The sequence below is a fragment of the Cetorhinus maximus genome, chromosome 2 (assembly GCF_964194155.1).
Source record: "Cetorhinus maximus chromosome 2, sCetMax3.hap1.1, whole genome shotgun sequence".
Classification (NCBI taxonomy): domain Eukaryota; kingdom Metazoa; phylum Chordata; class Chondrichthyes; order Lamniformes; family Cetorhinidae; genus Cetorhinus; species Cetorhinus maximus.
In genome coordinates, this window is record NC_135880.1 from 2,040,255 (window position 1) to 2,064,111 (window position 23,857).

Sequence of the window (23,857 nt, forward strand, 5' to 3'; positions counted from 1 at the left end):
ATCTCTGCAGTTGCTCAGGCCCTTCGTATAATCTGAAGTATCTGGGATTGACTCAGGATGTACGAGTCATGGGAACTCCCAGGGTACCTGGCACAAACGTGCATTATGTGCTGCCGAGGATTGCAGACCAGTTGAACATTGATGGAATGAAAGACTTTACGGTTGATAAACATTAGGAGCTGCTGCCATGGAGCCCTCAAAGCCACATGGGTGCAGTCGATTGCATCCTGCACCCTGGGGAAGCCTGGGATAGCTGCAAACCCAGTGAATCTCACAGCCTGGCTATCTTCATCAAGTGGAAACCTCACATGGTGATGTGCCTTGCTGTAAAGGCACCTGTGACCACGTTTATGCTTCTATGTATTGCGAACTGCTAGATGATGCACAGGTACCCCGTGGATCCCTGGAAAGACCCACAGGCAAAAGAATTGAGCATAGTGGTCACCTTGAAAGCCACTGGCAAGGGGATAGCCTCCAACTCCACAGGACATCAAGTCTTCATGAAGAATGTGGCAGATGTCATCTACTAGAGCTTGGGACAAGTACAGGCATTGTCTGTCACTTCTTTGTAAATAGGAGAGTCTCCTTTGGTATACCCTAGTTCTGGCGAATTGCCTCCATTGCCTGGGTCTCTCCTCCTGACTCTCTTGTTCTTGCCCTGGCTCCCCTGGAACATAGCGTAAGAACATAAGAAGTAGGAACAGGATTAGACCATTCGGCCCTTGAGCCTGCTCCACCATTCAATAAGATCATGGCTGATCTGTTTGTGTTTCGAATTCCACATTCCCATCTAACCCTGATAACCTTTGATTCCCTTGCCTAACAAGAATCTATCTACCTTCGCCTTAAAAATATTCAATGACCCCGCCTCCACCACCTTCTGAGGCAGAGAGTTCCAAAGTTGCACAACCCTCAGAGAAAAATTCTCCTCACCTCTGTCCTAAAAGGGCGACCCCTAATTTTAAAACAGTGCCCCCTAGCTCTGGACTCACCCACAAGAGGAAACATCCTTTCCACGTTCACCTTGTCGAGGCCGTTCAGGATCTTGTATACTTCAATCAAATCACCCCTCACTCGTCTAAACTCCAGTGGAAACAAGCCCAGTCTGTCCAACCTTTCCTCATAAGACAACCCACTCATTCCAGGTATCAATCTAGTAAACCTCCTTTGAACAGCCTCCAATGCATTTAGACCATAAGACATAGGAGCAGAAATTAGGCCATTCGGCCCATCGAGTCTGCTGCGCCATTCAATCAGGGCTGATGTTTCTCAACCCCATTCTCCTGCCTTCTCCCCGTAACCTTTGATCCTCTTACCAATCAAGAACCTATCTATCTCGGTCTTAAATACACTCAATGACCTGGCCTCCACAGCCTTCTGTGGCACTGAATTCCATAGATTCACCACTCTCTGGCTAAAGAAGTTTCTCCTCATCTCTGTTCTAAAAGGTCTTCCCTTTACTCTGAGGCTGTGCCCTCGTGTCCTAGTCTCTCCTACTAATGGAAACATCTCCCCCACGTCCACTCTATCCAGGCCTTTCAGTATTCTGTAAGTTTCAATCAGATCCCCCCTCATCCTTCTAAACTCCATCGAATATAGACCCAGAGTCCTCAAATGTTCCTCATATGTTAAGCCTTTCATTCCTGGGATCATTCTCGTGAACCTCCTCTGGATCCTCTCCAGGGCCAGCACATCCTTCCTGAGATACGGGGCCCAAAATTGCTCACAATATTCTAAATGTGGTCTGACTAGAGCCTTATAAAGCCTCAGCAGCACATCTCTGCTTTTATATTCTAGTCCTCTCGAAATAAATGCCAACATTGCATTTGCCTTCCTAACTACCGCGTCAACCTACACGTTAACCTTAAGAGAATCCTGGACTAGGACTCCCAAGTCCCTTTGCACTCCAGATTTCTGAATTCTCTCCCCATTTAGAAAATAGTCTATGCCTCTACTCTTCCTACCAAAGTGCATGACCTCACACTTCCCCACATTGTATTCCATCTGCCACTTCTTTGCCCATTCTCCTAACCTGTCCAAATCCTTCTGCAGCCTCCCCGCCTCCTCAATACTACCTGTCCCTCCACCTATCTTTGTATCATCTGCAAACTTAGCCAGGATGCCCTCAGTTCCTTCATCTAGATCATTAATGTATAAAGTGAAAAGTTGTGGTCCCAACACTGACCCCTGCGGAACTCCACTAGTCACCGGCCGCCATCCTGAGAAGGACCCCCTTATCCCCACTCTCTGCCTCCTGCCAGACAGCCAATCTTCTATCCGTGCTAGTACCTTGCCTCTAACACCATGGGCTCTTATCTTACTGAGCAGCCTCCTGTGCGGCACCTTGTCAAAGGCCTTCTGAAAGTCCAAGTAAATAACATCCATTGGCTCTCCTTTGTCTAACCTACTCGTTACCTCCTCAAAGAATTCTAACAGATTTGTCAGGCATGACCTCCCCTTGATGAAACCATGCTGACTTTGCCTGATTTTACCATGCACATCCAAGTATTCTGAAATCTCATCCTTAATAACGGACTCTAAAATCTTACCAACGACCGACGTCAGGCTAATCAGTCTGTAATTTCCCGTCTTTTGCCTCACTCCCTTCTTAAACAGGGGGGTTACATTAGTGATTTTCTAGTCCTCTGGGACCCTCCCTGACTCCAGTGATTCCTGAAAGATCACCACTAACGCCTCCATTATTTATTCAGCTATCTCTTTCAGAACTCTGGGGTGTAATCCATCTGGTCCAGGTGATTTATCCACCTTCAGACCTTTCAGTTTTCCTAGCACCTTCTCCTTGTTAATGGCCACCATACTCACCTCTGCCCCCGGCTCTCTTGAACTTTGGGGATGTCACTCGTGTCTTCCACTGTGAAGACTGACGCAAGGTATCTATTCAGTTCCTCTGCCATTTCTTTGTTCCCCACTACTACTTCTCCAGCGTCATTTTCCAGTGGCCCAATGTCCACTTTTGCCTCTCTCTTACCCTTTATATATCTAAAAAACTCTTGCCATCTTCTTTTATATTACTGGCTAGTTTACCCTCATATTTAATCTTCTCCCTCCTTATTTCTTTTTTAGTTGTCCTCTGTTGGTCTTTGTAGGCTTCTCAATCCCTGGTTTACCACTGCTCTTCGCCGCATTGTATGCTTTCTCTTTAGCTTTTATGCTTTCCCTGACTTCCCTTGTCAGCCATGGTTGCCTCGTCCTCCCTTTAGTCTGCTTCTTCTTCCTAGGGATGAATTTTTGCTGTGTCTCCCAAATTACTCCCAGAAACTCCTGCCATTGCTGTTCCACTATCTTTCCTGCTCGGCTCATCTCCCAGTCAATTCTGGCCAGCTCCTCCCTCATGCCTCTGTAGTTGCCTTTATTCAACTGTAATACCGTTACATCTGATTCCAGCTTTTTCCTCTCAAATTGCAGTGTAAATTCTATCATATTATGGTCACTTCCTCCTAAGGGTTCCTTCACCTTAAGCTCCCTTATCAAATCTGCCTCATTACACATCACTAAATCTAGAATTGCCTGTTCCCTAGTAGGCTCCACCACAAGCTGCTCCAAAAAGCCATCTCGTAGACATTCCACAAATTCCTTTTCTTGGGATCCACTACCAACCTGATTTTCCCAGTCTACCTGCATATTGAAATCCCCCATGATCACTGTAACCTTGCCTTTCTTACACGCCTTTTCTATCTCCTGGTATATCTTGTGCCCCACATCCTGACTACTGTTTGGAGGCCTGTACATAACTCCCATTATGGTTTTTTTACCTTTGCGGTTCCTCAACTCTACCCACACAGATTCTACATCATCTGACCCTACGTCGTTTCTTGCTATCGATTTAATTTCATTTCTTAGGAACAAAGCAAACCCACCCCCTCTGCCAACCTGCCTATCTTTTCGATAGGATGTATATCCTTGGATATTTAGCTCCCAGTCCTGATCCCCTTGCAGCCATGTCTCCGCGATGCCCACCACATCATACCTGCCAATTTCAATCTGTGCCACAAGCTCGTTTACCTTACTTCGTATACTGCGTGCATTCAGATACAACACCTTCAGTCCTGTATTTCCGATGACCCTTCTCATTGTCGTCCCTTTATCTGATGTGCTTGAAGTTAGATTCCTAGCCCTTTCCAAACACTCTGTCCTATTTTGTGTTCTGGAGACTTTAATAGTCTCTCCTGGGCTCTCCTTTCTTTTCAGTTTTTTTATAATTTTCCATGAAGTTGAATCCACCCCCCAACACGCTAACCTGCTGCTTTGTTTCCCATTAGTCATACTTCTTGGAGTTTTACCCTTCCCTTCCCCCCCCAATCCAAAAAAGACCCATTTATGCATACTCTCTGCTTTCTGCCAGCCAGCCAATCTTTTATCCATGTTAACATGTTAACCCCTGCACAATGCGCTTTTGTTTTCTGTAATAACCTTTGATGTGACACCTTATGAAATGCCTTCTGGAAATACAAGTACAGTATATCTACAGGCTCCCCTTTATCCACTGCACATGTTACTCCTTCAAAAAACTCCAATAAGTTGGTTAAACACGATTCCCCTTTCACAAAACCATGCTGATTCTTTCCGATTGCCTTGAGCTTTTCTGCCCGGCTATAACCTCTTAAATGATCGATTCTAACACCTTCCCCATGACAGACGTCAAGCTAACTCACCTATAGTTTCCTGTTTTCTGCCTCCCTCCCTTCTTCAATAGAGGGGTTATATTTGCTACTTTCCAGTCTGAAGGAACCTTTCCAGAATGTAGCGAATTTTGGAAAATTAACACCAGCGCGTCAGCTACCTCAATAGTCGCCTCTTTTAAGACCCTAGGATGTAGTCCATTGGGACCCGGAGATTTGCCAGCCCACAGCTCCATCAATTTGCTCTGTACCGTTTCCACAGTGATTTCAATTTCACCAAGTTCCTTTCTCCCACTCACCTTCTGATTTGCAGCTATTCCTGGAATGTTTTTTGTATCCTCTATAGTGAACACAGAGGCAAAATATTTGTTCATTTCTTTCGCCATTTCCTTACTATCTACTATTAACTCCCCACTGTCACTGTCTAGAGGACCAACACTCACTTTACTTACTCTTTTTCTTTTTAAATACTTGTAGAAACTCTTGCTGTCCATTTTTACATTTCTAGCTAGCTTCCTCTCATACCCTAATTTATTTCTCCTGATTAACCTTTTAGTCATTCTCTGCTGCTCTTTATATTCTGTCCTGCTACTCATCTTTGCGAAGTTGTATACTTGTTCCTTAAGTTTGATGTTTTCGTTAACATCATTAGGTAACCAGGGATGGTGGGTCCTCCCCTGAGAATTTTTCTTTATAATAGGAATGTACTTATCCTGAATATTCTGAAGTATCTCCATAAATTTCTGGCACTGCTTCTCTATTGATCTATCCTCTAGCCTAGATTCCCAGTTCACTTCAGCTAACTCAGCTTTCATCCCCACATAGTTGCCTTTATTTAAGTTTAAGATCTTAGACCCACTCTTCTCCCTTTCAAGCTGGATGTAAAATTCAATCATATTGTGGTCACTGCTACCTAGCGGTGCCTTTACTCTGAGGTCATTAATTCATCCTGTCACATGACACAATACCAAGTCTAATATAACCTGCTCCCTGGTTGGTTCCAGAACATGCTGCTGTAAGAAACTACCTCGAAAGCATTCTAAGAACTCCTCTTCCAGGTTACTACTGCCAATCTGATATTTCCAGTTTGTGTGTATAAAATCATCCATGATTACAACCGTTCTTAATCACAAGCACATAATATTTTCTCTGGAATACTTTGTCTTACACTGTGGCTACTGTCAGGGGGCCTGTAGACCACTCCCACTAATGACTTTTCCCCTACTATTCATCTCCACCCAAACAGATTCTACATCCTGATCTCCTGAACTAAGGTCATCTCTAACTATTGCACCAATGCCCTCTTTGATTAACAGTGCTACCCCTCCACCTTTACCGAGCTTCCTATTCTTCTTGAATGTCATGTACCCTTCAATATTAAGGACCTAATCATTGTCTTGCAGTTACATCTCCGTAATTGCTATCAGATCGTATTTATTTACTTCAATGTGGGCCGTCAATTCATTTATATTGTTATGAATATTACGTGCAATCAGATAGAGATCCTTCAGTTTTGTCTTTCTGTTACCTTTGCAACATTTAGTCTTGACTGTTGATGTATTCTTAGGTCTTTTCTCTCTGTCCCTTCTTGCCATTCTCTGACCCTCATTTCTCATATTACTATTTTGCTCTCCTGTCTTGACTCTACATCTTGAATTGCTATCTCTACCCAAACTTGATCCTGCACCCCTCTTGTTTAGTTTAAGGCCCTCTCTACTGCCCTAGTTATGTGATTTATGAGGACACTCGTCCCTGGACATCAGGCGGGTCCTCCCCCTGGAGCTACACTCAGCATCACCTCTCCCTCCTTCGCCTCTTCCATTGCATTCAGACCCTCACAAAGACAGCACTGAGCCCTGGATCCATCTTTGCTTTTACCTTCTCTCTGAAATGAAGGATTGAAGACAGTAATAATTAATGGGTCAAGGTAGTGAAGCTCACAATCTGTTACCTAAAGCAATTGTAATGGTCTATAGAGGTTTCTGCCTCACTTGCTTTGCCACTGATGTAGCCTTGTCTCTGAGGCGCTAGCACACACATTGAGGTGACCAAGATACCATCCCAGATACAGAACATCTCAGTGGTATGAGAATGTTTCAATGAAATGCAGTTCAGTGCTGGCATACTAATTCACAATAAGTTGCTGATGATTAATGACTGGGTGCCCTTTGGCCCATTATGGATGCCAATTCTGCAGAGCAGACTGGCCTCCATTGATGGAAGCCATATATGCAGCACTATTTAAAAAGGGAGGTAGAGAGAAAACAGGGAATTATAGACCAGTCAGCCTGAAGTCGGTAGTGGGGAAAATTCTAGAGTCCATTATAAAAGATTTAATAACTGAGCAACTGGAAAACAGTGGCAGAATCGAATAGAGTCAGCATGGATTTGTAAAAGGGAAATCATGCTTGACAAATCTACTGGAATTTTCGAGGATGTAGCTAGTAGAGTTGATATGGGGGAGCCAGTGGATGTGGTTTATTTGGACTTTCAGAAGGCTTTCGACAAATTCCCACATAAGAGATTGGCGTGTAAAATTAAAGCGCATGGGATTGGAGGTAGTGAATTGAGATGGATAGAAAACTGGTTGGCAGAGAGGAAACAAAGAGTAGGAATAAATGGGTCTTTTTCCGAATGGCAGGCAGTGACTAGTGGGGTACCGCAGGGATCGGTGCTGGGACCCCAGATAGTCACAATATATATTAATGATTTAGATGAGGGAATTAAATGTAATATCTCCAAATTTGCAGATGACACAAAGCTGGGTGGGAGGGTGAGCTGTGAGGAGGATGCAGAGATGCTTCAGTGTGATTTGGACAAGCTGAGTGAGTGGGTAAATGCATAGCAGATGCAGTATAATGTGGATAAATGTGAGGTTATCCATTTTGGTAGCAAAAACAGGAAGGCAGATTATTATCTGAATGGCTATAAATTGAGAGAGGGGAATGTGCATCAAGACCTGGGTGTCCTTGTACACCAGTCGCTGAAGGTAAGCATGCAGGTGCAGCAGGCGGTAAAGAAGGCAAATGGTATGTTGGCCTTCATAGCCAGAGGATTCGAGTACAGGAAAAGGGATGTCTTGCTGCAATTGTACAGGGCCTTGGTGAGACCACACCTGGAATATTGTGTGCAGTTTTGGTCTCCTTATCTGAGGAAGGATGTACTTGCTATAGAGGGAGTGCAGCAAAGGTTTACCTGACTGATTCCTGGGATGGCCGGACTGACATATGAGGAGAGATTGAGTCGATTAGAATAATATTCGCTGGAGTTCAGAAGAATGAAGGGGGAATCTCATAGAAACCTATAAAATTCTAACAGGACTAGACATGGTAGATAAAGGAAAGATGTTCCCGATGGTGGGGGGAGTCCAGAACCAGGGGTCACAGTCTGAGGATATGGGGTAGACCATTTAGGACTGAGATGAGGAGAAATTTCTTCACCCAGAGAGTGGTGAGCCTGTGGAATTCGTTACCACAGGAAGTAGTTGAGACCAAAACATTGTATGTTTTCAAGAAGGAGTTAGATATAGCTCTTGGGGTGAAAGGGTATGGGGAGAAAGCAGGAGCAGGCTGTTGAGTTGGATGATCAGCCACGATCATAATGGATGGCAGAGCAGGCTCGAAGGGCCTACTAGTTTCTATCTGTGCTTCCCAATTGCCTGCATTCCCAAATTTTACATTTCTATGTGTTAATGTCAGCTACTGTGATGTTAACCAGTTGAGTTTTTAAAAAAATTATTTATTGAATCTTGGGCTGTGGGCATCACTGGCTAGGCCAGTCTTTATTGCCCATCCCATTGAAGAGTCAACCACATTGGTGTGGGTCTGGAGTCACATGTAGACCAGATTAGGTAAGGACATTAATGAACCAGATGGGTTTTTGAACAACAATCAATTCCAGATTTTTATTGAATTCTAATTCCACCATCTGCTATGGTGAGATTTGAACCCAGGTTGCCAGAGCATCACTCTGGATTATCAACCCAGTGACAATACCACTACACCACCACCTCCCCTGATAACAGTATCCCTGTTACAGCGCTGATAAAGGCATTGGCTTCCAGTGGCTTTCTTCACAAGGAGATCTTCCTCCTTTCTCTCTAATCAGACTCCAGTTTACTCTTGTGGCACCAACAGGTTAGAGGGTGCACAGAAAGGGCCCCTTACTCCAGCAGTACGCTCCTCCCACACAGCCTCAGAGCCCTCCCATTCAGAATCACCTCTACTTTTATTTATGACTGCTCAATAACTTCGATAGAGCAAGGTGGTGGCTCTGCACTACCATTTCAAAACAAAGGTCGACACTCCCTCCCTCAATGTCCATGTCCCAGAAATCAACCTGGAATCACATATGAAGGTAGAGCTCCCTCCTGTTATTCTCCAGCCTCCCCCAATAATACTGCATCCTCTAGTTGTTGCGCTCGATATTCTTACCCTCCCCCCGAGCCCATCACTACTGACATGCCCCATGTGGACCTCTATCCTCCCCATCTAGAGGCCGTGTGCACGGTCACCTACCGAGGTGACCCCCCTCCTCCACAAAGAAAGCTTCACATACTCCTCACCTTTATCACGTATTTCCCAAATACAGGCTGCAGATGCCTCCTATACTCATCACCATTCCATCAGCACCCAGTACAGAAACAGACAAACCCATGATAAACGACTGTGAGACAGCCCTGCACACCAAGGTGCATTATTCCTATTGAGCACACAGCCCTTGACCCTCCTTGGAGCTGCAGTACACCTTCCTTCCCCATTACCCACTGTGTGTTCCCCCTTAACCCCCACCCCTCCCCACCCCCACCCTGGTCGAAAGGTTGGTTTATGAATGTTCAGGCCTGTATGAGTATTGCTGCACAGTGGTGTCCTTCTGGACAATGGTGACACCCACTGGGAGCTGACCCCCACCACCCACCCCCGGTCGCAATACTGGTCAGTGTCAGAAAGTTGAGCCCTGCCTGAGTATCACTGCACGGTGGTATCCTTGCGACTACAGAGGCAGCCACCAGGAGCAGACCAACCCTACACTCCCAGCAGTGTGGTGTTCCATTGGCATAACAACAAGACTGGCACAGCGCCGTGTCAGGTAGGGTATGTGTGTTGCAGTCACTTTGAAGTCACGGGTGAAGTGAGGACTGACCTGTGTACGCCACTCTTTTTCAAATGAGATTCAGACCAAGGTGATTTCTTGTCTGGTGACACAAGATTGGAAGGCAGCACGTGATTCCGGCGAGCAGCTGTTTTAATGAGCATTCATGAGATGGTAATGAACTCAAATAACGTTCTCACCACTAGGCAGCGGGATACCTGACCCACCATTAACCCGCCATTGGGAGAATTGCAAACTATTTTTATGCTGGCAGCTTTCCGACTTTTTGCCTCCTGCTAGATTCTCCGCTCCCGCCCACCACGGAATCGGCCATGGGCAGGATGGGAAAATTCCACCCATATAAACATTCACAAACTCACACTCACACGCACATTCACACTCATGCACTCTCAACTCTCTCTCACATTCTCTCTCACACTCTCTGAGAGTGTCTGTGAGTGTGGGAGTGTGTATATGTGAGTTTCTCAGTGTCTGTTCTCTCACACACACTCTCACACACTCACATACACACGCACTCTCTCAAACTCACACACACAATCACACACACAAAGAAACATAGAAACTAGGAGCAGGAGTAGGCCATTCGGTCCTTCGAGCCTGCTCCACCATTCATTGTGATCATGGCTGGTCATACAACTCAATAGCCTACTCCTGCTTTCTCCCCATATCCTTTCGCCCCAAGAGCTATATCTAACTCCTTCTTGAAAACATACAATGTTTTGATCTCAACTACTTTCTGTGGTAACGAATTCCACAGGCTCACCACTCTCTGGGTGAAGAAATTTCTCCTCATCTCAGTCCTAAATGGTCTACCCCGTATCCTCAGACTGTGACCCCTGGTTCTGGACTCCCCCACCATCAGGAACATCCTTCCTGCATCTACCCTGTCTCGTCCTGTTAGAATTTTATAGGTTTCTATGAGATCCCCCTTCATCTGAACTCCAACGAATATAATCCTAATCAACTCAATCTCTCCTCAAATGTCAGTCCGGCCATCCCAGGAATCAGTCAGGTAAACCTTTGCTGCACTCCCTCTATAGCAAGTACATCCTTCCTCAGATAAGGAGACCAAAACTGCACACAATATTCCAGGTGTGGTCTCACCAAGGCCCTGTACAATTGCAGCAAGACATCCCTTTTCCTGTACTCAAATCCTCTGGCTATGAAGGCTGATATACCATTTGCCTTCTTTACTGCCTGCTGCACCTGCATGCTTACCTTCAGCGATTGGTGTACAAGGACACCCAGGTCTCATTGCACATTCCCCTCGTTCAATTTATAGCCATTCAGATAACCTGCCTTCCTGTTTTTGCTACCAAAATGGATAACCTCACATTTATCCACATTATACTGCATCTGCCATGCATTTGCCTACTCACTCAGCTTGTCCAAATCACACTGAAGCATCTCTGCATCCTCCTCACAGCTCACCCTCCCACCCAGCTTTGTGTCATCTGCAAATTTGGAGATATTACATTTAGTTTCCTCATCTAAATCATTAATATACAATATGTAGAAGGTGGTGGTGAGCTGGCTTCTTGAACCACTGCAGTCCATATGGTGTAGGTACACCCACAGTGCTGTAAGGAAGGAAGTTCCAGGATTTTGACCCAGCGAAGGAACGGCAATATATTTCCAAGTCAGGATGGTGTTTGGCTTGGAAGGGAGCAGGTGGTGGTGTGCCTATCTATCTGCTGCCCTTGTCCTTCTAGATGGTAATGGCTGTGGATTTGGAAGGCGCTGTCAAAGAAGCCTTGGTGAATTCCTGCAGTGCATCTTGTCGATGGTACGCACTGCCGCTACTGTGTGTCGGTGGTGGAGGGAGTGAATGTTTATGGATGTGGTGCCAATCAAGCGGCTGCTTTGTCCTGGACGGTGTCAAGCTTCTTGAGTGTTGTAGGAGCTGCACTCATCCAGGCAAGTGGGGAGCATTCCATCACGCTCCTGACTTGTGCCTTGTATAAAGATATTCTCCGTAATGGTGACCATGTAACTATATTCCATTGGCGCAAAAGCCATCTGGCTAACTAATGTTCTTCAGGAAAGGAAATCTGCCATCCTTACCTGATATAGCCAACATGTGACTCCAGACCCACAGCAATGTGGTTGACTGTTAACTACCGTCTGAAATGACTTAGCAAGCCACTCAGTTCAAGGGTAATTAGGGATGGGCAACAAATGCTGACCAAGCCTGTGACACCCACAACCCATGAAAGAATAGAGAATAGAAATATAAATAGGGGATTGCTGGGACACTGGGTGTATGTGAGAACTGTTGACGCTGGACAAAGTCAATAAAGTTACTCAACAAAGGCTCCGTGCTTTCGTTTTGACTTCACCAACTGGCTTGAATCCTGGTAAACAAAGCAGCCTGATAATTTAACAAGAGTCAAGAGAGACTGTGTTGAGGTAGATCTGGGTGTCCTCTGTGTACATTTGAAAACTAGAGTACAAAGCTTCCACCTGTTCAATTTTTGCTGATATTGGACACCCAAGGCTTGCCTGCCGCCAATCTGCTGCGGATCTTAAGTGATTGAGCAGCTTGCCTGTCTAGGAGTGTAAAGCTGCTTTACAATACAAACCAAGACCCTGTGTTGGTGCTAGTTGGCAATGGGAAATACCTTCTTGTTGGACATAATCATTGCCTGGCACTTGTGTGATGCAAATGTTACTTGCTACTCATCAGCCCAAGCCCGATTTTGCTCAGGCCTTGCTACATTTGGATATGGACTGCTTTAGTATTTGAGGAGTCTCGAATGGTGCTGACCTTTGTGAAATCATCAGTGAACATCCCCACTTCTGACCTTATGATGGAAGGAAGGTCATTGATGAAGCAGCTGACGATGGTTGGGTCGAGGACACTACCCTGAGGAACTCCTGCAGTGATGTCCTGGAGCTGAGATGACTGACCTCCAACAACCACAACCATCTTCCTTTGTGCTAGGTATGACTCCAACCAGCGGGGAGTTTTCCCCCTGATTCCCATTGACTCCAGTTTTGCTAGGGCTCCTGGATGCCACACCCAGTCAAATGCTGCCTTGATGTCAAGGGCAGTCACTCTCGCCTCACCTCGGGAGTTCAGCTCTTTTGTCCATGTTTTGACCAAGGCTGTAATGAGATCAGGAGCTGAGTGACCCTGGCGGAACCCAAACTGAGCGTCAGTGAGCAGGTTATTGCTGAGTAAGTGCCGCTTGATAGCACTGTTGATGACCCCTTCCATTACTTTGATGTTTTGGAGGAAGCTGATTGGACAGTAATTGTTGGATTTGATTTATGGTGATTTCTAGGCAATATACCACAATGTTGGGTAGATGCCAGTGCTTACACAAAGTAACACATTATTGTCAAATTAGAAACAGGACTAGAAACTACTCCAGGAAAGAAAACGTTTGACAAAAAAATGGTATTTGGTGCAGGTAAAGATACACGACTATGGGGAGAGAGCAGAGCAGTGGGATTAGTTTGGGGATTTATACAGGGCTATGGGGAGAGAGTGGGGCAGTGGGATTAGTTTGGGATTGATACAGGGCTATGGGGAGAGAGTGGGGCAGTGGGATTAGTTTGGGATTGATACAGGGCTATGGGGAGAGAGCGGGGCAGTGGGATTAGTTTGGGATTGATACAGGGCTATGGGGAGAGAGCAGGGCAGTGGGATTAGTTTGGGATTGATACAGGGCTATGGGGAGGGAGCAGGGCAGTGGGATTAGTTTGGGATTGATACAGGGCTATGGGGAGAGAGCAGAGCAGTGGGATTAGTTTGGGATTGATACAGGGCTATGGGGAGAGAGTGGGGCAGTGGGATTAGTTTGGGATTGATACAGGGCTATGGGGAGAGAGTGGGGCAGTGGGATTAGTTTGGGATTGATACAGGGCTATGGGGAGAGAGTGGGGCAGTGGGATTAGTTTGGGATTGATACAGGGCTATGGGGAGAGAGCAGGGCAGTGGGATTAGTTTGGGATTGATACAGGGCTATGGGGAGAGAGCGGGGCAGTGGGATTAGTTTGGGATTGATACAGGGCTATGGGGAGGGAGCAGAGCAGTGGGATTAGTTTGGGATTGATACAGGGCTATGGGGAGAGAGCAGAGCAGTGGGATTAGTTTGGGATTGATACAGGGCTATGGGGAGAGAGCAGAGCAGTGGGATTAGTTTGGGATTGATGCAGGGCCATGGGGAGGGAGCAGGGCAGTGGGATTAGTTTGGGATTGATACAGGGCTATGGGGAGAGAGCAGGGCAGTGGGATTAGTTTGGGATTGATACAGGGGTATGGGGAGAGAGCAGAGCAGTGGGATTAGTTTGGGATTGATACAGGGCTATGGGGAGGGAGCAGAGCAGTGGGATTAGTTTGGGATTGATACAGGGCCATGGGGAGCGAGTGGGGAAGTGGGGTTACTTTGTGATTGATACAGGGTGATAGGGAGAGAGCGGAGCAGTGGGATTAGTTTGGGATTGATACAGGGCTATGGGGAGGGAGCAGGGTAGTGGGATTAGTTTGGGATTGATACAGGGCTATGGGGAGGGAGCAGGGCAGTGGGATTAGTTGGGGATTGATACAGGGCTATGGGGAGGGAGTAGGGCAGTGGGATGTGTCTGGGATTGATACAGGACTATGGGGAGCGAGTGGTGCAATGGGATTAGTTTGGGATTGATACAGGGAAGTGGGATTAGTTTTTGCTCCGGTTACTTGATATCTATTGGTCATTGCTGTGTGAAAGGCCATCGCTCCAATGAAACAATGAGAATAGCTGCCTTCTCTGCTAGAAATTGCTATAATTCCATCGTTCATGACCTCCTTCCCATTTTATCTCTTCATTTCCTTCTAGCGTCTGAAGACGATGATTCCACGCGAAGTTGATGTGATGCTACGAAATGTCTCCAACCACTTTGTGGCTCTGGGCAAAGAAATGAAAGAGCAGCAGAATGAGAAACACGAGGAGGAACTAGAAAAAGAACAGAATGTCCAGGAACAACAGCGGATCGATAATCTGGAAACAGTGAGACACTGGGAGAAACTGGAAAAGAGGGAGAGAGACTGAGGAAGAGGGAGAGAGACTGAGGAAGAGGGAGAGAGACTGAGAAAGAGGGGGAGAGAGACTGAGAAAGAGGGGGAGAGAGACTGAAAAAGAGGGAAGAGAGACTGGGAAGGAGAGAGAGGGACTGGGAAGGAGAGAGAGAGAGACTGGGAAGGAGAGAGAGAGAGACTGGGAAGGAGAGAGAGAGACTGGGAAGGAGAAAGAGAGAGAGACTGGGAAGGAGAAAGAGAGAGAGAGACTGGGAAGGAGAAAGAGAGAGAGAGACTGGGAAGGAGAAAGAGAGAGAGACTGGGAAGGAGAAAGAGAGAGAGACTGGGAAGGAGAAAGAGAGAGAGAGACTGGGAAGGAGAGAGAGAGAGAGACTGGGAAGGAGAAAGAGAGAGAGAGACTGGGAAGGAGAAAGAGAGAGAGAGACTGGGAAGGAGAGAGAGGGAGAGACTGCGAAGGAGAGAGAGGGAGAGACTGGGAAGGAGAGAGAGGGAGAGACTGGGACGGAGAGAGAGACTGGGACGGAGAGAGAGACTGGGACGGAGAGAGAGACTGGAACGGAGAGAGAGAGAGAGACTGGAAAGGAGAGAGAGAGAGAGACTGGGAAGGAGAGAGAGAGAGAGACTGGGAAGGAGAGAGAGAGAGAGAGACTGGGAAGGAGAGAGAGAGAGAGAGAGAGACTGGGAAGGAGAGAGAGAGAGAGAGAGACTGGGAAGGAGAGAGAGAGAGAGAGACTGGGAAGGAGTGAGAGAGAGAGAGAGACTGGGAAGGAGCGAGAGGGAGAGACCAAGGAGCGAGAGGGAGAGAGAGAGAGAGAGAGTAGGAAGGAGAGAGAGAGAGACTGGGAAGGAGAGAGAGAGAGAGACTGGGAAAGAGGGGAAGACTGGGAATGATTTGGATAAAGGGGAACTGGTGGATGTACTGTACTTAGATTTCCAGATAAAGTGCCTCATCAAGGTTATTGCGGAAAATAAAGGCTCATTGTATGAGGGGGGGTAACATATTGACATGGATGGATGTCTGGCTGGCTAACAGGAAACAGAGAGTTGGCATAAATGGGTCTTTTTCTGGTTGGCAGGATGTAATGAGTGGTGTGCCACAGGGATCAGTGCTGGGCCTCAACTTTTTACAATTTATATAAATGACTTGGATGAAGGGATGGATGGGGTGGTTGCTAAATTTGCTCATGACACAAAGATAGGCAGAAAGTAAATTGTGAAGAGGACTTAAGGAGGCTCCAAAAGGATATAGATAGGTTAAGTGAGTGGGCCAAGATCTGGCAAATTTAGTATAATGTGGGAAAGTATGAAATTGTCCATTTTGGCAGGAAGAATAAAAGAGAAGCATATTATCTAAATGGTGAGAGATTTTAGAGCTCTGAGATTCAGAGGGATCTGGGTGTCCTAGTGCATGAATCACAAAAGGCTAATATGCAGGTACAGCAGGTAATGAGGAAAGCCAATGGAATGTTATCATTTATTATGAGGGGAATTGAATACAAAAGCAAGGAGGTTATGCTTGAGTTGTACAGGGCACTAGTGAGACCACATCTGGAGTACTGTGTACAGCACTGGCCTCCTTATTTAAGGAAGGATGTACATGCATTAGAAGCAGTTCAGAGAAGGTTTACCAGACTAATACCTGGAATGGATGGGTTGTCTTATGAGGAAAGGTTGGACAGGTTAGGCTTGTACCCACTGGAGTTTAGAAGAGTAAGGGGCAACTTGATTGAAACATACGATCCTGAGGGGACTTGACAAGGTGGATGTGGAGAGGATGTTTCCTCTTGTGGGAGAACCTAGGTCACTGTTTAAAAATAAGGGATCGCACATTTAAAATGGAAATGAGGTGAAATTTTTTTCAGAGAGTTGTGAGCCTTTGGAACTCTCTCCCTGAAAATGTGGTGGAAGCAGAGTCTTTGAATATTTTTAAGGCCGAGGCAGATAGATTCTTGGTAAGCAAGGGGGTGGTAGGTTATCGGGACTAGGCTGGATAGAGATTTCAGGTTACTATCAGATCAGTCATAATCTTATTGAATGGTGGAGCAGGCTTGATGGGCCGAATGGCCTACTCCTGCTTCTTGTTCACATGTTTGTATGTTCGTAAGAGGGAGACTGGGAAAGAGGGGGAGATAGAGAGAGACAAAGAAATAGGCTAGAAAAAGGAGAGAGACTGAGAGTGAGCAGGAGAGAGAGACTGGGAAATAGGGGAAGGGAGACAGAGAGAGAGGAGAAGAGAGAGTTTGGGAAAGGGAGAGAGGGACGCTCTGTGCCAGTGTAACACTCGTTTCTTTTTACTTGCTTCAGCTCCGAAAAGCGAAGAGGAGAAATGAAGAGCTGATGGCTAAGATTCAGGCATCACTGATCCATATTGCCAAACCGATGCCACGAAGCATGGCTAGAGACATCGAGAAACGCAAAGAGGAGTTGAGGAAGAAGGAAGCTGAGGTAGGGAGTGTCTGCAGCTGGTGACAGGGAGCAATTCCTTTCAGGTGTTATCAACCATAGCCTGCATTTACACTACGTGTTTAGCACACAAAACAACCATTCGCACAGGGCCAGGTGCTGTGCCATGGATTGGGAGGTCAGTATGAGGGGCAGAGACAGGAAGTTTTATCTGGTTTTGGTGATGATGATATAGGAACAAATGTGGACCTAGATACTGGGGAAAATCACAAAATGGTTACAGCACAGGAGGAGGACATTCGGCCTGCCATCTCTGTGCTGGCTCTCTGAAGGAGCAATTCACCTCCTGCCACTGCCTTGCTTTCTTCCCATAACCCCGCACATTCTTCCTTTCCAGATGACAGTCAATTTCCCTCTTGAGGCCTCCCTCACACTCTAAGGCCGTACATCCCAGATCCTAACCTCTTGCTGTGTGGATACGTTTCTCCTCATGTCTCCATTGCTTCTTTTGCCAATTACCTTAAATCTGTGTCCTCTTGTTCTCGATCCTTTCACCAATGGGAACAGTTTCTCTCTATCTACTCTGTCCATAGAAACATAGAAACTAGGAGCAGGAGTAGGCCATTCAGCCCTTCGAGCCTGCTCCGCCATTCATTATGATCATGGCTGATCATCCAACTCAATAGCCTGCTCCCGCTTTCTCCCCATATCCTTTGATCCCTTTCACCCCAAGAGTGGTATCTAACTCCTTCTTGAAAACATTCAATGTTTTGGTCTCAACTACTTTCTGTGGTAGTGAATTCCACAGGCTCACCACTCTCTGGGTGAAGAAATTTCTCCTCATCTCAGTCCTAAATGGTCTACCCCGTATCCTCAGACTGTGACCCCAGGTTCTGGACTCCCCCACCATTGGGAAAATCCTTCCTTTATCTACCCTGTCTCGTCCTGTTAGAATTTTATAGGTTTCTATGAGATCCCCCCTCATTCTTCTGAACTCCAACGAATATAATCCTAATCAACTCAATCTCACCTCATATGTCAGTCCCGCCATCCCAGGAATCAGTCTGGTAAACCTTCGCTGCACTCCTGCTATAGCAAGAACATCCTTCCTCAGATAAGGAGACCACAACTGCACACACATTCCAGGTGTGGTCTCACCAAGGCCCTGTACAATTGCAGCAAGACATCCCTGCTCCTGTACTCGAATCCTCTGGCTATGAAGGCCAACATACCATTTGCCTTCTTTACCACCTGCTGCAGCTGCGTGCTTACCTTCAGCAACTGGTGTACAAGGACACCCAGGTCTCATTGTACATTCCCCTCTCTCAATTTATAGCCATTCAGATAATAATCTGCCTTCCTATTTTTGCTTCCAAAATGGATAACTTCATATTTATCCACATTATACTGCATCTGCTATGCATTTGCCCACTCACTCAGCTTGTCCAAATCACACTGAAGCCTCTCTGCATCTTCCTCACAGCTCACCCTCCCACCCAGCTTTGTGTCATCTGCAAATTTGGAGATATTACATTTAATTCCCTCATCCAAATCATTAATATATATTGTGAATAGCTGGGGTCCCAGCACCGATCCCTGCGGTACCCCACTAGTCACTGCCTGCCATTCGGAAAAAGACCTGTTTATTCCTACTCTTTGTTTCCTGTCTCCCAAACAGTTTTCTATCCATCTCAATATTCTACCCCCAATCCCATGCGTTTTAATTTTACACGCCAATCTCTTATGACTTGATTGAAACATAAGATCCTGAGGGGACTTGACTTTCTAGGGCCACTTCCTTAAGTACTCTGGGATGTAGATTATCAGGCCCTGGGGATTTATTGGCCTTCAATCCCATAAATTTCCCCAACACCATTTCCTTACTAATACTGATTTCTTTCAGTTCCTCCCTCTCACTAAACCCTGTGTTCCCCAATATTTCTGGTATGTTATTAGTGTCCTCCTTTGTGAAGACAGAACCAAAGAATGTATTTAGTTGGTCAGCCATTTCTTTATAAATTCCATTATAAATTCCCCTGTTTGTGATGGTAAGGGACGTACATTTGTCTTCACCAATCTTTTTCTCTTCACATACCTATAGAACCTTTAACAGTCAGTTTTTATGTTCCCTGCAAGCTTACTCTCGTACTCTATTTTCACCTTTTTAATTAATCCCTTGGACCTCCTTTGCTGAATTCTAAACTGCTCCCAATCTTCAGGTCTGTTTTTTTTTAAGCCAATTTGTATGTCTCTTCCTTGCATCTAATACTATCTCTAATTTCCCTTGTAAGCCATGGTTTGACCACCTTTCCTGTTTTACTTTTGCGCCAGACAGGAATAAACAATTGTTGCAGTTCACCGATGCGCTCTTTGAATGTTTGCCATTGCCTATCCACCGTCATCCCTTTAAGTAACGTTTCCCAATCCATCATAGCCAACTTGCGCCTCATACCATGGTAGTTTCTTTTATTAAGATTCAAGACCCAAGTCTCAGAATCAACTACGTCACTCTGCATCTTGATGAAGGATTCTATCATATTATGGTCGCTCATCCCCAAGGGGCCTCGCACAACTAGGTTGCCAGTTATTCCTTTCTCATTACACAATACCCAGTCTAGGATGTCCTGTTCTCTCGTTGGTTCCTCAATGTATTGGTCCAGAAAAATATCCCGTATACGCTCCAGGAATTCCTCCTCTACGGTATTGTTACTAATTTGATTTGCCCAATCTATATGCAGATTAAAGTCATCCATAATTACAGATGTTCCTTTATTACATGTGTCTCTAATTTCCTGTTTAGTGCCATTCCCAACATCGCCACTACAGTTTGGAGGTCTATATACAACCCCCACTATCGTTTTTTTGTCCCTTACTGTTTCTCAGCTCTACCCATACGGATTCCACATCATCGGAGCTAATATCTTTCCTCACTATTGTGTTAATTTCCTCTTTAACCAGCAATGCAACTCCACCGCCTTTTCCTTTTAGTCTGTCCTTGCTAAATACTGAATACCCCTGGATGTTCAGTTCCCATCCCTGGTCACCCTGCAGCCATGTCTCCGTAATCCCGACTATATCATACCTGTTTACATCTATTTGCGCAGTTAATTCATCCACTTTATTGCGAATGCTCCTCGATTTAAGGCACAAAGCCTTAAGACTTGTCTTTTTAACATTACTTGTCCCGTTCCCACTATTTTTCACTGAGCCCCTGTTTGATTCTTGCCCTTGATTTCTCTGCCTATCACTTTTCTTATTCCCCTTTCTGTCTTTTGTTCTTGTCCTTGATTCCCCCTCCTGACTCCTTCCATAGGTTCCCATCCCCCTGCCGTTTTAGTTTAAACTCTCCCCAACCACTCTAGCAAATATTCCCCCTAGGACATCAGTCCCGGTCCTGCCCAGGTGTAACCCGTCCAGTTTGTACTGGTCCCACCTCCCCCAGAACCGGTCCCAATGTCCCAGGAATCTGAAACCCTCCCCTTCACACCATCTCTTCAGCCACGTATTCATCCGATATATCCTGCTATTTCTACTCTGACTAGCACATGGCACTGGTAGTAATCCTGAGATCACTACCTTTGAGGTCCTACTTTTCAACTTACTTCCTAATTCCGCTAGGTACTAGACCCCCCAGCCAGGGCAAACATCCTTTCTGCATCGACCCTCTCGAGCTCTGTAAGAATTTTAAAAGTTTCATTGAGGTCACCTCTTATTCTTCGAAACTCTAGTGAATACAGGCCCAGTCTCCTCAATCTCTCCTCATACGACAATCCCACCGTCCCATATGTTGGCCAGACTAGGTAAAGATGGCAGATTTTCATCCCTAAAGGACATTAGTGAACCAGATGGGTTTTTACAACAATCAATGATAGTTTCATGGTTACCATTACTGAGGCTAGTTTTTAATTCCAGATTTTTAAATTAATTGAATTTAAATTCTACCAGCTGCTGTGCTGGGATTTGAACACATGACCTAGAGCATCAGCCTAGTCCAGTGACATTACCACTACACCACCATCTCCCCTTAGTATCTTCAAATCATCTACCTTGTTGTGAATACTGCGTGCATTCAGATCGAGTGCCTTTAATTCTGCCTTTTTAACATTACTCCACATTCTGATTCTATTTGATGCTTGCGTTCGCCTTGTCTGTCTTCTAATTTCACTTTCTATTTTACACTTCCTGTTACCAGTTTTTCTTTCCTCAATCTAAGCTCCATCTCAGGTTCCCATCCCCCTGCCAATCTAGTTTAAACCCACCCCAACAGCACTAGCAAATCTCCCTGCGAGGGCATTAGTCCCGGTATGTGGGATTAACGAGGACGCCATTTGAAAAAGGTTGTTGTCAGAAATGAATTTAGGCTTCAGCAAGGCGCTGGAGTTGGCGCTCGCAATGGAGACGCAGTCAGAGATTCAGAAGCAATCAAGGGAGCACAAAATGGCGCTGTCCTTCACATCGGGAGGAAGGCACCGGTTAGAAATGGCGCGGAAGCGAATGGCTCGGTGGAAAGGTGGGAAACAGCCACCATTAACAGACCAGCAAAAAGCAACGGTTTAATGGATAAAACCCACATTCATAATGGCAGAATTGGAGACAGACAGCCTGCAAACGATCGACAATTTAAAAGAATCAAGTGTTTCTACTGCCATCGCAAGGGCCACATTATGGATATTGTAAAGACAGATTGAGGCAAAATTTCAAACAAAAAGGCAGAAATCGTGAAATTCATATAATGGAGGAACCAGAAGAAACAGTCAAATATTTACTCGCTACACAGCTTAAAAATGAGTAAAACAGAGCCAAGCTACATGACGGTAGAAGTCAACGGAAAACCCATCCAAATGGGGAACACACGTTTAAGTATCTGAATGGAGGAGGCCACTCACTAGAGCTGGAAAATTCAGATGCTAGATTAAAGATGTATACTGACAAAGACACATGAGTAAGAGGTATATGCAGGGTTCCAGTACAATATAGAAGCAAGTCTGCTAATCTACCCCTGATAATGGTAGGAGGGGAGGGTCTAACTCTACTTGGTCAGAACTGGCTTAAGGAAATAAAGTTGGAGTGGACTGAGATTTTTCAATTCAGAATGAAAGATCTGCAAGAATTATTATGGAAATATCCTTCTGTGTTCAGGGAAAAGCTCGGGAAGATTCAGGGGCTGCAAGCTAAAATCCACGTGGATAAAAACTAAATACTGCGGATGCTGGAAATCTGAAACAAAAGCAGAAAATGCTGGAAAAACTCAGCAGCACCTGTGGAGATGCTGCTAGACCTGCTGTTGATCCGCGTGTATCCTGGGACAACCCCAGACACTTGAAGGTGAGCCCAGTCCGCTATGCATTGCGAGAAAAAGTGGATATTCAATTGGACAGGCTGGAAAGGTTGGGAGTCTTACAGCCTGTACAATTTTCTGAATGGGCAGTGCCCATGGTTCCAGTATTAAAGCCTGACCAGAGTGTGTGAATATTCGGCGACTACACATTGACTGTTAACAAAGTGGCCAGACTTGACAGGCACCTTATACCAAAAATTGATGAATTGTACTCCGAGCTGGCAGGGGGATTCGTTTATACAAAACTCAACGAGTCACACTTACCAACAAGTCGAGCTAGAAAAGGTGTCTCAGGATTTTGTGACTATCAACACACATAGAGGGTTATACCAGTATACCAAGCTACCCTTCGGAGTCTCGTCAGCTCGTGCCATTTTCCAACAATCTGTGGAAAACTTACTTCGAGGTCTACCCCATGTTGTGGTTCATCTCGATGATGTCCTAGTAACAGGACTAACTGATGAAGAACATCTGGCTAACCTGGAAGAGGTATTGAAGCATTTCTCACAAGCTGGAGTACAGTTGAAAAGGGAAAAATGTATCTTCCAAGCAAAAGAAGTGATTTACCTGGGTCGTAGGGTCGACTCGCAGGGCCTTCACCAAGTAGAAGACAAGGGAGAGCTATTCATGAGCGATTTGAGAGCAATTTGTCAACAGTAATTACTCTATTATATGGATTACTCAAGAAAAACCACAGGTGGACTTGGCAAGCTCCACAACTACAGGCTTTTATGGCAGTAAAGCAGTTGCTACATTTATCGGCCCTGTTGGTACATTTCAACCCTAAAAGGATTGATTTTAACTTGCAACGCATCTCCTCCTGGAGTAGGGGCAGTACTCTCCCACCAGATGGCGGATGCCTCCGAATGGCCCATTGGCTACGTCTCAAGAACACTCATGGCAGACCGATGATGCTCACAAATAGAGAAAGAAGGCTTCTCCATTGTATTTGGTATTAAGAAATTCCACCAATACATCCATGGTCGCCACTTCAGCATTGTTTCCGATCACAAGCCACCACTACCATCTTGTTTGGGGAAGAAACAAGTTGCCTCGGCACACATCCAAAGGTGGGCACTGATTCTAGATACTTACGAATATACTTTTATCCACCAGCTGGGATGCCAGATTGCCAATGCCAACGTGCTGAGCCGATTACCCCTGAAGGACAGCAATGTGAATGTCCCCATCCCTCAAGAACTTGTCTTGTTATTAAACTTTCTGCATTTGTCACCAGTCAATGCCAAACATATCAAAGAATGGACAGACCGCGATCCAGTGTTGTCTCACGTCAGGGAACAAGTCTTGCAAGGATGGTCTAATGAGCCAAAGTCAGAGTAA

General features: G+C 45.6%; 1 protein-coding gene across 1 annotated transcript in view; it reads left to right on the top strand.

Annotated features, from left to right (window-relative positions):
* Positions 1 to 23,857, top strand: part of spef2 (sperm flagellar 2) — a 314,152-nt gene that overhangs the window by 20,957 nt on the left and 269,338 nt on the right. The window contains exons 4-5 of the mRNA XM_078557229.1: positions 14,576 to 14,746; positions 17,080 to 17,220. Of these exons, the coding sequence (XP_078413355.1) occupies positions 14,576 to 14,746; positions 17,080 to 17,220 (312 nt within the window). The remainder of the gene's footprint in view (positions 1 to 14,575; positions 14,747 to 17,079; positions 17,221 to 23,857) is intronic.